The sequence below is a fragment of the Dermochelys coriacea genome, chromosome 6, assembly GCF_009764565.3.
Source record: "Dermochelys coriacea isolate rDerCor1 chromosome 6, rDerCor1.pri.v4, whole genome shotgun sequence".
Classification (NCBI taxonomy): Eukaryota; Metazoa; Chordata; order Testudines; family Dermochelyidae; genus Dermochelys; species Dermochelys coriacea.
The window spans coordinates 42,421,552-42,438,088 of NC_050073.1; the positions used below are offsets into that span (position 1 = coordinate 42,421,552).

The window sequence follows — 16,537 nt, forward strand, 5'->3', positions numbered from 1 at the left end:
CCTTATAGTCCATTCATCCAGCCCACACTTCTGTAAACTTGCTGGCAAGAACACTGTGGGAAACAGTATCAAAACCTTTGCTAAAGTCAAGGTATATCACGTCCATCGCTTTCCCCATATCCAAAGAGCCAGTTCTCTCATCATAGAAGGCAATCAGGTTGGTCAGGCATGACTTGCCCTTGGTGAATCCATGCTGACTGTTACTGATCACTTTCCTCTCCTTCAAGTGCTTCAAAATGGATTCCTTCAAGACCTGCTCCATGATTTTTCAAAGGACTGAGGTGAGATTGACTGGCCTGTAATTCCCCATATTCTCCTTCTTTCCTTTTTAAAGAGGGACACTATATTTGCATTTTTCCAATCATCCGGGACCTCCCCCGATTGCCACAAGTTTTCAAAGATAAAGGCCAATGGCTCTGCAGTCACATCACTCAACTCCCTCAGCACTCTTGGATGCATTGTATCCGGCCCCATGGACTTGTGTATGTCCAGCTTTTCAAAATAGTCCTTTACCTCTTCTTTCACCACTGAGGGCTGCTCACCTCCTCCCGGTACTCTGTTGCCCAGTTTGTTTTGTGAGCTTTCCTCCCATTTCACCAACCTCCGGGACGTGCTCTACTAGAGATGGAAAAGACCTATTCTGTCACATCTAGTCCTTCCCCCCAGTTAGTACAGAACTGTCCCCTACAATTCTCTAGGGCTTTGTCCTGCCTAGCTTTAAATGTCTAAAGCAGTGGAGCTTCCATCATTTCCATTGGAAGACAATTCCACAGCCCAATAATTCTCAGCATTCAAAAGTTCTCAGGCTAGCAAGCTTGAAAATGCTATCACCTTACCAGGATACCTTTGGGGAAAAGCAGAAAAACAGTACATCTGGGGACTCATTTTACATAATACACAATATATTTGGGTGAATTAAATAGAAGTCACAATCAACTATAACTATCTCTACTTTATGATGTAACCTATCATTTCTATCACCACAACTTTCTATTGCCAGGGAAAAAAAAAAAATCAAAAAAAGTTTGTTAAAGTCCTCTGATTGTTGAGGAAAGTCTGTTGCCAGAAGGGCAGAGATAAAGTCAGGTAAGCAGCAATGGGTTAAATTCTGAGAAGCCAATGGGAGTTTTGCCAGATAAAGGACCACAGAATTTGTCCCCGCATCTGTATTCTCCATCTGATGGTCAGATGATGGCCTGGTTGCTAGGTGCTGCTGCTATCTTGTGTGTGATCCTATTGGGAAGGCCACATTTCCTCCGTTAGTGTGCCAAATTCACAGCTGACATATACTGGTGCTACTAGACTGATTTCAATGAGTTGCATCCACTTACACCCTAGCAGAGAAACTGACCTGATTAATCCACTCAACATCAATCCTTCCTAGAACATCAATCCTTCCTAGTAGAACCTCAGAGTTATAAACAACCTTCATTCCTGAGGTGTTTGTAACTCCGAACAAAGTGTTATGTTTGTTCTTTCAAAGTTTACAACTGAACATTGACTTAATACAACTTTGAAACTTTACTATGCAAAAGCAAAATGCTGCTTTTGACCATCTTAATTTAAATGAAACAAGCACAGAAACAGTTTCCTTACCTTGTCAAATCTTATTTTTAAACTTTCCCTTTATTGTTTTAGTAGTCTACGTTTAACACAGTACTGTACCATATTTGCTTTTTTGGACAGGAGCAGAGGGGGTGTCTCTGCTGCTGCCTGATTGCGTACTTCTAGTTCCAAATGCGGTGTGTGGTTGATGGGGCAGTTTATAACTCTGGTGTTCATAACTGCATCGTCAACCCCAATCTGGAAATAATTTACACACGTGCTTAATTTTAAACCATGAGTAGTCCCATTAATACACCCTAGAATGGTATTTCCCTCTCTCACAACTGTATCACATTATCGGCTCATATTCAACTGGTGATCAAAAGATAGCCCCAAGATTCTTTTCTGCAGTACTACTGCCTAGCCTGTTATTCCCAATTTGTGCATTTGATTTTTCTTTTCTAAGTGTAGTACATTGCACTTGTCTTTATTGAATTTCATATTGTTGTTTCATCTCCATCCATGTTTACACTTTTTGTAGGATTCCTTTTTGATTTTCAGGTCATTAAAGAGCTCCTGCTGCAGCCCTATCAGCCTTTTGTGATTCCTCCTATCTTTCCTTCACATTGGGATAGTTTGCTGAAGTGCCTTAAATATTGTCCCTTTGAAAAACTGCCCACTCTCCTGAACTCTTTCTTTCCTTAGATTTTCTTTCCATGGGATCCTGCTTACCAGTTGTCTGAGTTTGTTAAAGTCTGCTTTTTTGGAAGTCCATTCTCCTTGTTGTGCTACTCACAAGGTCCCTTCCAACCTTACATTTCTATAATTAAAGCAAATCAGACCAAAGGAATCTAAAAGTTAAACACCCAAAAATTGTGGCAAGCAAACTTCAAAGTCATTTTTTTTAAGTTTGGTTGTGACTTGTTGAAGGTCACACAATCAATGCAGAACCAGGAATTGAGCCCAGGTCTCCCGATTCTAGTCCAGTGCACTATCCACTGGTCACACTGCCTCTCACTACTAGAAAGCCATATATTATATATATATATATATATATATACACATACACATACACATACACACATAATTAGACAAGCAATGCACTTAGAGGCCCACAGAGAGGTTCTGTCTTTATATTTTTACTTGGGATTTGGGACCAAAATCTGGATACTAATAAGAAAAAAACATTAAATAAAGTTAATGGATTCTGATTACCAGGAAGTTGTGGTAAGCTCCCACACATGCAGCCAATAGCCAAAATGGATGCATTGCCAGATCAGTGAAGAACCTTGAGACAGAGTTGACCAGCCATATGTAGGACCTCAGGAGTGGCAAAATCCTACCTATGTTTGGAGCTGACAGCACAAAAATATTGACTTGATTTAATTTTATGCATGGGTTCCAGGCCATGCAAGGCCACTACTGGTTTGGCTTGAGTAGGCTTAATATGACAGTCTCTACTAGATCCCTATGAAATCCAGGGGTTTGTGATAGATGGAACTTCAGAGTCACAAGAGGCCTCACTGGCCCTGTAGACTACGTTTGGGAGGTTTGGGTTAGCAGCCAGTGGCTATAGGAAGCCAAAGCCTGGCTCTGTCCAACTTCCACCAAAAAGGTACAATTACATTAGCATTTAATATAAAAAGAGTCAGGGAAAGCAACATCTGTGTCAGGATATAAGAATGCATTAGAGTAACAATACTGTACACAATGTCTATAATGTGAAGACCTTTGCAAACATTAAATAAAGAAGCTTCACATGACTCCAATAAAGTATGTATGAATTATCATCCCCACTTAAGGCAGAATGAAGTCAAGTAAGTAGATATAACAAGATTCAATGGCTGGCAGTTGAAGATAGATGCATTCAGACTAGAAACAACATCCAAATCTTGAACAACAAGGCTAGTTAACTATTGGAACAATTTACCAAAAGTTGTGATGGACTCTCCATCAATGGCAATTTTAAACTCAAGATTGGATGTTTTTCTAAAAGCTATGCTCTGGTTCAAACAAGAATGAATTCAGAAGTTCCTATGGCCTGTGTTATTCGAGGACAGGCTATGATCACACCAGTCCCTTTTAGCCTTTTAAAAAAAATCAATCTATGAAAAAACAACATTCTCCAGGCTACAAAAAGAGTCTGTAGCAGAGGTGGCAACAGAACCCAGAAGTGTTGATTTCCACTCCCTTCTTCTGAGCACTTGACACAATGCCTTCTCTACAAAATATTATATTGTATAATATATATATACACATACATATACACATACAAACACCAACAGATAACTTTGTCATTGGACCTGTTATTTATTAGTTCTACCTCCTTTTTTTGGAAAAACCTGAACGTCTGCCATTATGGATATGACAGCTGTAATGGGTTCGGTCACAGAGACCCCCTTGGGACTGTCACGTGACATGCTAAAACTACCTCTGAGCCCATTTACCCTGTCAGCTTGGGACTCCAGAACCCTGTCTTGTTGAGCCAGACAAGCAAACCTGCTGCACCACAAACCCAGGGTCCCCAAACTTCCCCAAAACTGTAGACTTTAACTGAAAACCACTCAGCAGGTACTCCTGTCTTCAGCTCCCAGACCCCAATGGGATCCAAACCCCAAATAAATCCGTTTTACTCTGTATAAAACTTACACAGGGTAAACTCAAATTGTGCTCTATAAAACACTGGCAGAGAGATATGCACAGCTGTTTGCTCTCCCTGGTATTAATCACTTACTCTTTGTTCATTAATAAACAAAAAGTGATTTTATTTAGAATAAAAAGTAGGATTTAAGTGGTTCCAAGAAATAACAGACAGAACAAAGTAAGTCACCAAGTAAAAAAGCAAAAAAAAACGCAACTCTAAGCATAATACATTAAGAAACTGAATACAGGTAATCTCGCCCTCAGAGATGTTCCAATAAGCTTCTTTCACAGACTACCACTTTCTTAGTCTGGGCTCAATCCTTTCCCCAGTACAGTTCTTGTTAGTTCCAGCTCAGGTGGTAACTAGGGTATTTCTCATGACTGCAGCCCCCTTTGTTCTGTTCTACCCCCTTTTATAGATTTGGCCCAAGATGGGAATCCTTTGTCTCTCTGGGTTCCCACCCCTCCTTCTAAATGGAAAAGCACCAGGTTTAAGATGGTCACATGTCACTGTGAGACCTCATTCTTCATTACCCACAGGCTGGCCCCCACGTCCACAAGAAGGCTTGTAGGTAAATAAACCATCTACAGCCAAATGTCCTAGTCAATGGGTGCCATCAAGATTCTAAACCATCATTAATGGCCCACACTTTGTATAATTACAAAAGGACCTTAAAGTTAACTTCATATTTCTAGTTTTAGATACAAAAATGATACATACATACAAATAGGATGACCACACTCAGTAGATTATAAGCTTTGTAATGATACCTTACAAGAGACCTCTTGCATAAAGCATATTCCAGTTACATCATATTCACATTCCATGCATATTTTCATAAGTCATACAGAGTGCAACATCACAACAGATATACAAAAAGAGATCATTTTTCCCATTGACAGTAAACAAAGACAAATCTTTTTAAATTTACACTACATTTCTCTCTCAGGAAGGGAACATAAAATGCATCACCATCTGGAAGGCCTCCAAAGCATAGGTTTCAATAATGGTCTAATTGCTAGACCTCAAAAGAGCAGAAACTATTTAAAATGATACAAAATGTAGTGAAGAAGGAAGCATGGGACTGTGCAATGTATGTAGATTTAACATCCCTGAAGAAGTGAAACACATGATGAACTAATAGAGATGACATTACAGGGGCTTCTATGGTGTGTTAAATACATACCTCGTTGGCTTAGAAGTAACTAAAAGATCAAAGTAATGTGAAGTCTTTTACTGAATAAAGTATCCTGCCTCCTTTTGTTTTAACAAAAAAAAAAATAGCTGACAAATCTATGAAACAGAGACTTTGACTGTCACTTCAGATGTTTCATCAACTACTTTAGCTCAATGTCATGCTAGACCATTAAGTGCAGAGATACTTCTGCTATAGAAGAAAAGTGAAGCTTTCAGCAAAGAAGAGATTTCCTCTTACCTGTGCTCCAACTCTCGGATGGACAGTACAACTCCAGAAGTTGATGCCCTCTGTTGCAGAGTGGCCAGAAACGTGAACTCACTTTTATTCCGAAAGAGTTGAATTAACTTCTCGCTCACATGAGGTGCTGCATGGATTTCTCTCTCTACATCTAAGAGTTTCATCGACAAGAAGAGAAGGGGAGGGAAAAACACAATGGCACAGTAAAAAAGCTAAGTCTGAAAGATTCAGATTACACTTTTTATTTTCCTCTCCCATCAATATTTTTCATTTTCAACAGTCGTCTACTGTACGCTACAGCTGCATTCATTCAATGTGAAAACCCAAAATGCCATCTCTGTCAACATGCCCACTTGGACAAGTTCACAATTGGCCAGGCACTGATTTTCTGACAGAAATTTTGACAGGATGCTAAGCAATTTGGGTCTGCTGCGAGCAGATTAATCTGCTGCGAGCAGATTAAGTAAATAAGGTGTGCTGCAGTCAGATAAATAATCTCCAAAATTCCAAGGAACATCAGGAACTGCCTGCTCCCACTGCCATTTACTAAGCTCCGATTTCAATTTTACCATCGACTCACTTACCATCTCTCCACAATATATGTGAGGGACCCTGTCCTTGCACTGTATAGGGCAGAGATGTATTATTGCTAACAATGCTATACAGCTATGCCTTTGCCCAAAATAAATTCAAGACATACTTGCAATATACTATCATTTCTGGGATTTCTCAGTTTAAACAAGCAATGTGTGACAGCTCATACAGTATTAATCTACACTCTGATCAGGTAGGGCCAGAGATGTTTCAGTCTTGTTAATTCTGCTGTTGTCCATCAGCGGCATGCCTGCCCACACTCCGCTCTTCTTAGACCCAAAGTCACTTCTGTTCAAATGCACCCACTGGTATCTCACCATTTCTAACTGCACATCACTAACCTCTAAGATAGTGAAAAATGAAAGGGAAGGGAACACTGAAAATCTGTTAAAGGAATGAATCACACATCATTTCACCCTCCTCTGCTATTTTGTTTTGTCATGTCTTTCATGCTGGCACTTTATCACATTTTTGGGGCCTGTGTCACTTTCTTTTCTCAAATGCCATTACCAATTAAAAAGCCAAGTGCTGCTTCTTTAGAAAGGCTTTCTTTGAAGCCAAACATTCTGGCTCAGTTCCTCAGCTGCTATAAATCAGAGTAGCACTACTGAAGGATCTGGTCCAGTGTAAGTGCTGTAGGGTAATGGACAAAAAATGATGAAATTTACAGCATAGAGCCTCACTATAAAGAAGTGAATGTACTGTCATAAAATTATGTTTATTGGATCCAAGAGAAGAACAGAAGATGGGCCCAGAAAAAAAAATTGACACCTAAACACCCCTTAACTTTGAGGGAACTCCACTCCATGGAGAGAATCCAAATTCTGTGCTCAAGATTTTTAAACTAGTGATTTGGGGTACCTCTATTTTGGGGTGCCCAACCTGAAAAGTCTTAAAGCAGACTGAGTTTCAGAACATGCTGTCTACTCCCCCACTCAAAATCCAGCATCCTTAAGGTATTTCAAGTGAGGCATCCAAAATCACTAGTCAGTTTTAAAAATCTAGTCCATTGGCTCAAACTCACCCCTAAAATTCACCATACAGACTATTAGCCTGTCTAGTCTTGTATCTTGCAAAAATCATGAAGCTTCAGAAAAAAAATCTCTAATGTAGCCAGCAAATTGTACAACAGCATGGGAGGGGGGAAAATCCTTCCTGTCCATTGTAGGTGACCAGCTTATGTCCTTAAAATGGAGATTTGATTATCCATATCATTATCTTAGTTTAGCTTGCATAGCTACAAAATGTTATTAATGGTCATAAAATTACTTAGTTCTTTTTAAAACCTAGCTGCAGGGGATATAAATGTGTACATCTAAATGACAATTAGCGTTCAGCTGCCTCCTTGAGAACATGAGGATATCCTCCATGAAGGTCTTCCATGCTCCCATACCCAATAAATTAACTCAATTCATATTTAACCCATTAAAAAAAAAAAAAGTACAGAAAGGACCACTCTTTCTTTTTTTTAAATCATCAGTCTGCTGATCCAGTCATCAAACTGTGGAGCAAAAGAGACATAAAATTAAAGCCAGCACAATTACACCAGGAATTAATCTGGGCCACAAAATCCCAAAAACTTGAAAATAAAAGATTTTTGTTCTTTGATTTGAAGTTTCCAAGATATTTCAATGTCATGAAAATCCTAAAAATAAATATATGACGTTCAAACCATTTTTATGTTCTTTCAGATAATAATGAATCCACACTGAAAACACTGGTAGTTTTGTAAGGGACATTTCCATTGGCAAATTTCAGAGAATCTTTGCAGAATCCTAAATTTCCAGGTCATTAAATGACCCAGAACGAAATGAGGATATTTACCTCAAGAATGTTTTTTGTTAATCAATATAGTTTGAGTTTCAATACACTGAGCCTTTCTTTTAGAAAAACACTTTGAAATGTAATATTATATTCCTGTGTCTTCCAATAATGCATGAATACGTCAGAATGCCTCTCTCTTATGCATTCAGCTACTTTTAAAATGAATAAACAATATGGATGTAAAATACTACAGTTTTCTAGAATAGGGGCTCAAACCACTAGAACAATATTAATATAGTGTTTTAGACCACTGTTACAGTATATTCCTAAAAAGGGAAAATAACCTGTAAGGGCCAAATCCTGCAAACATATACTTAGCTATCATGTATATTGTTATTACCATGAATAATCCTACTGACCAACAGCCTTTGTAGTTGAGTGTTTGCAAGATAAAGCCTTACATTAGCAATGGAACATACTTGCTGACATGGAAAAGATTATGGACATACTCTTTAACATAATTGACACACACTATATTGGAAACAGAGCTTTTTTTAAGGGCTGACTGGTAAATATGACTCCCAATCCTGCCATCTGACTTGTACAGGTGGACGAGTCAGTGCGCTTGTGTACAGTTCTCTCTGGTTCAAATGGACTTCACACATGTGCAGGGATGCACCTACATGGAACAGATAGCAGGATCTGACCCTGTATTGCTAAAAAAAAAAAAGAGAGTGTGTATATATTTAGTCCATATGGGTGTCATGTACATCATTTGCTTTTGAGCAATCTTCTGTGTTTCACCTGATCTCTAGATAAAATATCATTCAAATGAATTGTAAGTACTGTATGCTCAGACTTCTATTTTCCATCAATTTTAATTCTGGGGGGATGGGAGGAAGATAGCTGCCCATCGGGGAAAAATAGGTCTTACATTAGCTATAAAAAATAACTGGCTCCATGTAATAAAGTGCTATTTTTTTCCTGTGTAATATAGAGTATTGCTTTATCTAGTCATCTTCAATGAAATATTACTTCATACTTGACTGATAATGCAACCTCAGCAAAAAACAAAGATGAAGATACATCTTTCTCATGCCCTGCTATGTGGTTATGTTTTCTTAATTTGAAATGTTGGGTGTTTGGGGGTTTCTTTAAACATGTCAAAGTGTTTCTCAAATCAAACCCAGGTGAATAAGCAGCTCTGTACATTTATTTGAAAGTGCAAACTGATATAATAAGCCTTCTCGAAGGATCTACTGAAGGAGATTTCTACCTTGAACAAAGCAAAGAAACGGAAGATTCTTTTGTTTAAAAAAAATATGGGAATTCTAAAATTCTAAAAAAGGAAATGTCTATATGCTGAGCAACATTACTGTTTAGCATACGAGATCACCACTTACTGTCTGAACTAGCAGTATGCATTAACTGTAATCATCAATGGTGGTTACTTTAAGCACCTCCAAATAAATTTCAAATTGTGGGATTTAGTTCCTATTTTGCCAAATTCTGGTGAAATCCTCCGAGTTGATGGAGTTGTTGCCAGAGGGTTTAAAGACACAGAGAATATATTAATTAGGAAATTTACCAGTACATAATGCCAAATGGTTAGATTCTGCAGATATTTAACACTTTTGTTAAGCACTGTCTTGACATATCCACAGTATAACTAGCTTAACACCTCTACTGTTCTGTTATCATTAAATAAATCTAAAATACTCATCTGTATATTTCATGAAATCCTTCATAATTATTATGAATGCTAATAAAGACATATTTGGGCCACTATCACTTGCCTATTAAGTAAGTGTCAAGTCATTTAAACCCAAAAATGCGGCCTACCTGAAAACTGTTATAAATCCAATAAAGGAAACTATGCACTGAGACTAACACAAAACCCAAAATACGGAGTCACATAGGACCTCATCCCTCGATCTGCTGGCAATGCTCCTACTTATACAGCCCAAAATGTCGTTAGCCTTCTTAGCAACAAGAGCACACGGTTGACTCATATCCAGCTTCTCATCCTCATCCTCAACTGTTCCTCACAGGTCCTTTTCTGCAGAACTGCTGCTCGCCACTCGGTCCCTAATCTGTAGCGATGCATGGGATTCTTCCATCCTAAGTGCAGGACTCTGCGCTTGTCCTTCTTGAACCTCATCAGATTTCTTTTGGCCCAATCCTCTAATTTATCTAGGTCCCTCTGTATCCTATCCCTACCCTCCAGTGTATCTACCACTCCTCCCAGTTTAGTGTCATCTGCAAATTTGCTGAGGGTGCAACCCATGCCATCCTCCAGATCATTAATGAAGATATTGAACAAAACCAGCCCCAGGACCAACCCTTGGGGCTGCCAACTACACATGGAGCCTACCCGTGGAGCCCGACAATTTAGCCAGCTTTCTATCCACCTTATAGTCCATTCATCCAGCCCACGCTTCTGTAAACTTGCTGGCAAGAATACTGTGGGAAACAGTATCAAAACCTTTGCTAAAGTCAAGGAATAACACATCCACTGCTTTCCCCTCATCCAAAGAGCCAGTTATCTCATCACAGAAGGCAATTAGGTTTGTCAGGCATGACTTGCCCTTGGTGAATCCATGCTGACTCTTCCTGATCATATTCCTCTCCTCTAAGTGCTTCAGAATTGATTCCTGAGGTCCAGCTCCATGATTTTTCCAGTGACTGAGGTGAGGCTGATTGGCCTGTAGTTCCCCAGATCCTCCTCTTTCCCTTTTTTAAAGATGGACACTACATTCGCCCTTTCCAGTCATCCGGGACTGCCCCCAATCTCCATGAGTTTTCAAAGATAATGGCCAATGGCTCTGCAATTACATCCGCCAACTCCTTTAGCACCCTCAGATGCAGTGCATCCGGCCCCATGGACTTGTGCTCATCCAGCTTTTCTGAATAGTCCTGAACCACTTCTTTCTCCACAGAGGGCTTGTCACCTCCTCCCCATGCTGTGCTGCCCAGTGCAGTAGTCTGGGAGCTGACCTTGTTTGTGAAGACAGGGGCAAAAAAAGCATTGAGTACATTAGTTTTTTCCACATTCTCTGTCACTAGGTTGCTTCCCCCATTCAGTAAGGGACCCACACTTTCCTTGACCACCTTCTTGTTGCTAACATACCTGAAGAAACCCTTCTTGTTACTTTTAACATCCCTTGCTAACTGCAACTCCAAGTATGGTTTGGCCTTCCTGGTTTCACTCTTGCATGCCTGAGCAATATTGTTATACTCCTCCCTGGTCATTTGTCCAATCTTCCTCTTGGAAAAAGATGATGTGCCTCATCACACCCCTTTCTAGGGGATCCAAAAGCAAATCCAGCTCTCCAGCTAGAGGCAGGGTCACCCCAACACAAGACTTTTAATGGAAGTAGCAAAGGTGAAAATAGGGATATTTCAGAAGAACATCATCTCTCCTTTCCATTACAAAAAAGCTCCTTAGAAAAGGCAATAGCCTCAAAGAGTTGCAAAAGGCTATGCAAGGACAAAAACACCAACCCCAGGGATTGTCACCAGTGATGATTCATTTAGCTGCCAAAAGGAGAAAAGCATCAGGGAGATATCCTTTCCTACCAAACACAGGCAAAACCAAGTTGGCCTGGAGTAGTCAAGGGGGAAGAGCCCCATCCCACAGAAAGGTTAATTCTGTCTCCAGGCTGGTGTGTGTATTTTTGCAGAGTTAGTGAAACAATGGGTGGAAGTTTCCATCTTAAATACGAGCTGGAGGGAAACTGCAATGTGTGTCAGCCAGAACTGAGGTGAACAAGTATATATGACCGTCCTGATTCCCTAGGGCACTCAGGTTACTATCCCCATACAGTTCTCAGTCAGCACAAAGAAGCTCATGCTATGCAGCATAGAACATGAGCAACACATTAGTCTTCATTAGGGCTCTCATCACCTGGGGTACCCATGACTGCAGGCTTGCCAACATAGTCTACACCAGTACAGCAGGCACACACATCACAGTCTACAAGCACTTAAAGAAGATTCCCAGCCTACCCTCAGGAGAGAACACAAACTCTTATAAAGCCACAGAGACCTGACTGGAGTATAATATGTCTTGCCACGTGTATGCCCTTCTTCTAAGATAAGGGGGAGGTCTCACGAGTGAGAAAAAGAGTCTTTTTAAATGCTTTATTGGCATCTGTGTTGCCAGCTCTGCTCAATTCAATAAACAGTAGGGCATCACGTTCAACAGCACAGCTTTCTAATTTATTATTATTCATTATAAATCACTTTTTACATGTTGCTTCAAAACACTGTTTCTCAAGAATAAGATCTGCCTGCATTGAAATGCTCATTGATTTTTATATGCAAACCTCCTACAGAGATGATGTCTCATTTTAATTATTGTTTCGGTGTAATGGGTTTTCATTAAATTAAAGGATGGAGCAATTACCAGGGTGAGCAGCTAATGTTTCAAAGGTAAGTTCCCATGGCTATACAACAAAGGTAGTTTGAGAAGAGAAGGTGGAAAACAAGTCTATTTCTAAATAAACTTTCCTTCTGCATGATATAAAATTACCCTGACAATTTATCTTATCAGGTTTAAACATTCATGTGTTCCGGTCATTCTGATGTGCATACATTTGTAATCTCTTAACAATATGAACTTACTATTTGAAATAAAAAGCCATCTTCTTTTAAGGGAAGCTATTTCAAAATTCCAAAACTCTGAGAATCAAGATTTTGAGCCACGAGGCTATCCGAAAGAGACCACTTATGAAACCATAGTCTCTCCCCAACCAATAATTTAGTTAGTTTAGTGGATTAATGTCTGACTTTTCACCTCTGGGAAATTGGTCTAACTTGAGCACCAGCAAGAATGACTAAAATCATATTAATTAAGTAGCTGTCAGAGAGTCTAAGAGAAATGCCTTTGGTTGCCTCAGCAATATTTCAAAACTAAACTACATAAATTTGGCACACTGGGACAAACAGAGCAGTATTTACTCATATGAGATTTGGAAATGAATACAAAGTAAGGAGAAAAAAAAAATGCTCACCTCTTTCAGCCCCCACCAATGAAAGGTCCCTGTGGGACACAGTTGAGACACACTAGCAGAATGCTATGGAGAAGCCTGCATTGCAGGTGCAAGCACTTGTTTAGGTACATAGAGGGCTTCAAGTCTCTAGAGCCCTAAATTGCTTTCTCCTCACATGAACTAATAGAACAACAACAAGGCACTTCAGCAGCAAAAGAATACATACATTCCATCAACTCGAGGACCTGGATAGTATGTTATATTGCAAAATGATATGGTTTTCAAAACCATTTATTTGGCCAGAAAAGCAGCAGAAGTAAAGGAATCAAGGAGGAATAACCGTGTTCCAGATCAACCACAAGCAATTAACTAATGTCTGGCTTACTGGTATTTTCCTCATATAGGTCAGCTTTATTTACCACCTGTTATTTATGCATCCGACTCTTGTGTGTTTCAGAGATTTTAGGTGGTTATTGGGCTTGTCTTTTGAGGCAAAATTTGTTTTTGTTTGTTTTCCCCAAAGATACTAGCACTGAAATCAAGACTATTTAGGACACGTGCAACTGTTTGATCTCTTAAACTAAACACCTACTCCTTAGCCAGTGAAAATGCTTGAGAGGTCACAGTACCAGTAAAAGCATATCATCTGCTCTTAAATCATATGGGTTAATCAAATTACACGCCTTGTTAGCTAATTAGTTCAGGACTCACTGATTATAAGGTCTTTCCCACTGTTTATCTGTATTGCCCACAAGGTACAGTAGCATTATCACTGCAAAAGCTAAATGTTGCAATTACTGATTTCCAACTTTGCACAAGAGTTTTTAAAAAAGAGCATTATAGAAAGCAGACAGCGCCCTGGCAACACAATCACAAGAAGAACTGTCAACAGAGCCAGTGACAATCTATGCACCACTGGGAAGAGGCAGTGATTTCTAAGGTTTATAAACAGACTTCTTATACTTTTCACAGAAACATTGTCCGTTTGGGATCTAATTTAGAATATGATAAACATTAATGTCACACTAAACAACGAGCCACTGAAAATGCTGTCTGTTTCTAGTCTGGCTTTTTGCCAAGGCCAACCTGGCACTTCCCCTCATCCCTTTAAAAAACATTTTCAGATAGGGTTGATGTTAAGACTTCATAATTTGTTGGCTGACCATGCATGGGCAAAAAACAAAGGAATTGTGTCTTAAAATAAGCTGATATTTTAAAACCATGTGCTGGAAGGTATAGGCAAAAAAAAGAATATTTTAATCAACTGAAAAGCATTCCAATTAGGCTGAATAGCTCGATATTACAGGGAAAGATGATAAATATTGCCCTATACAATGGATGTTAGCAACAGGATGACATCTCCTGAATTGATGGTACTATTTAGTGCTTCTATAATGCTTTAAGATCCTAAAATTCAACATGACCACCACAGGAGAAGTCCTGCTTGCCTTCCTCAGGTCAGCAGCCAAGCTGCCTGGGCTTTTCAAAGGAATCCAGGGCACCCAATTCCCACTGAAACTGAATAGCAATCGGGGGGACCAATTCACTTAAGCTCCTTTGTAAATAGTCAGTGGGACAACATGAAATGCAGAATGTGGTATATTGACAGGACAGCCAGCTCCTGAATCTTTGAGTCAAGATACCAGCATTCTACCACTGCCTCTAGCACACACCTACTTAGAAGCTTGGGTAAATTGTAATCTTTCTATGACTCAGTTTCCCCATCTGTAAAAGGGAGATTACAATATTTAACGCTGCTTACCATGCATAACAGACATGGTCTGAGAGGCAAATTCATTCATGATTGTAAAGCACTTTGAGCTGCTCAGATAGAAGGCACTATATTATTGTTAATTACAAATAAAGGTGTTTGAAAACAAACTATGTTTTTTGAAAAGTAGTAGTTCTTTACTTACCTCCCTATATTCAGAGCTCTGTCTGTATCCTGATGCAGTTGATAACCAAGGGTTGAGCCAAAGTCATCAAAATCAATAGGCTTTGGCTCAGACCCCTAAGAAGTTAAACTATTATTATTTATATTGCTGTAGAGCTTAGTTGCTCTAGTCTTGGACCAAGGCCACATTCTGTTTTATGTTTGTGCAGTGCCTAGCACAAAGACAGTCCATGGAATTACAACAGGGCTGAATTTGGCTCAAGCTGCTTAAGGAATCCGTGTCATTGCACTGTATGGTTCGCATTCATTACTGGATTTATGCCCCCATGCAATTCCACTGAAGTCAAGAGGATTACAGGAGGTGTCCATCAACACACAGTGTGATCCCCAAGTAGTAAGGCTCAATCCTGTAATTGGATCTGCTCAGTCAGACCCTTGCATTTGCACAAATCTGAACCTCAGCAAACTCATCAACTCTTCCAGCAGAAGATGATCCCTGAACTCAGGCCCTGACAAACAAAAACCTCACTTTTTTAAATAAATGTATTAATTTTAAAATGTTAAGTCTACACCGATGTTTTCTTAGGCCCTGATCCAATAAAGCTCTTAACCACACAAGTAGTCCCACTGAAATCAAACAGGATGATTCATATGTTTGAAGTTAAATACTGTATGTGCTTACGTGCTTTGGTGGATCAGGGCCTTAATGATTTGAGTTTTAAATTCCCCTTTTTTTTTCTTTTTTTTTTTATATAAAAGCATTTTAGTTCATCTTAAAGAAAATCCAAAACTCTTTTGATAATTTGCTACACATTCTTTGCATACATCTTACAGAACATGATAGGTATCATAAAAATTCTCCCATGATTTCTTTACATAAGAAAATTCACAACACATTACTTAAGCAAATGAAATCCTGGGTTGTTTTGTTTTATTTAGTAACTGTATTATAATAGCATGGAACGTAATATTTGTCAAAGCCCTTTTCTATTGATATGTAATTTCTGCTATCAGCCGCTTTACATTTATTTTTGTATTCAATATCATCTGTGTATCATTGTGGAACACTGTTGAAAGAGACATCCTGAAAAAATTTAAAAGCGTGCGTATTAGGTGAATGGGTATACTCTCACACACATTTATAGATTCTTTCAGGATGCATCTTAGTACTACGTTCTGCAAAGAAACAAAAAGAATCAAAAAACACAGCCAACACAGTTAGTCATTCCCTGTAAGTTGTTATATGAATTATTTGAGAGATTTAAGAATTTTTTAAAATGTCACAACAACAATGGTTTTATCTTTTTACACCATAATTATGGATTTGAAGTATTGCTTTTCTTATTTCATCCAAGCACACCACAACTCATGAATAAAATATGACAAGTTTGATAGCATCCATTGCTGTGGGTTCATCCGTAACAGCAAACGTGCTCAGGGTACTAAGAGCTCCCTTTTGCTCTATAAGCCTTTGTTTCTGAAAATAGGCTTTTATTTAAATGGAACTGCCACATGTGTCCTTTTTGCATTTCTCACCTTTAGCAATAACACCAGCACTAATGTTTACTTTAAAAAAAATGTGCTTTTCAAAGCAATTAGGATGGTATAAAACTAGAAAGACAGAATATCCCATCTGAAAGCAAGTGCTCACAACATATCAAAAACAT

At 39.0% G+C, this 16,537-nt stretch overlaps 1 protein-coding gene across 10 annotated transcripts in view; it reads right to left on the reverse strand.

The window, feature by feature from the left end:
• Positions 1-16,537, reverse strand: part of NELL1 (neural EGFL like 1) — a 411,949-nt gene that overhangs the window by 373,748 nt on the left and 21,664 nt on the right. For all 10 annotated transcript variants that reach the window (XM_038406763.2, XM_038406768.2, XM_038406766.2 and 7 more), the window contains exon 3: positions 5,625-5,775. In XM_038406763.2, coding sequence (XP_038262691.1) covers positions 5,625-5,775 — 151 coding nt within the window. The remainder of the gene's footprint in view (positions 1-5,624; positions 5,776-16,537) is intronic.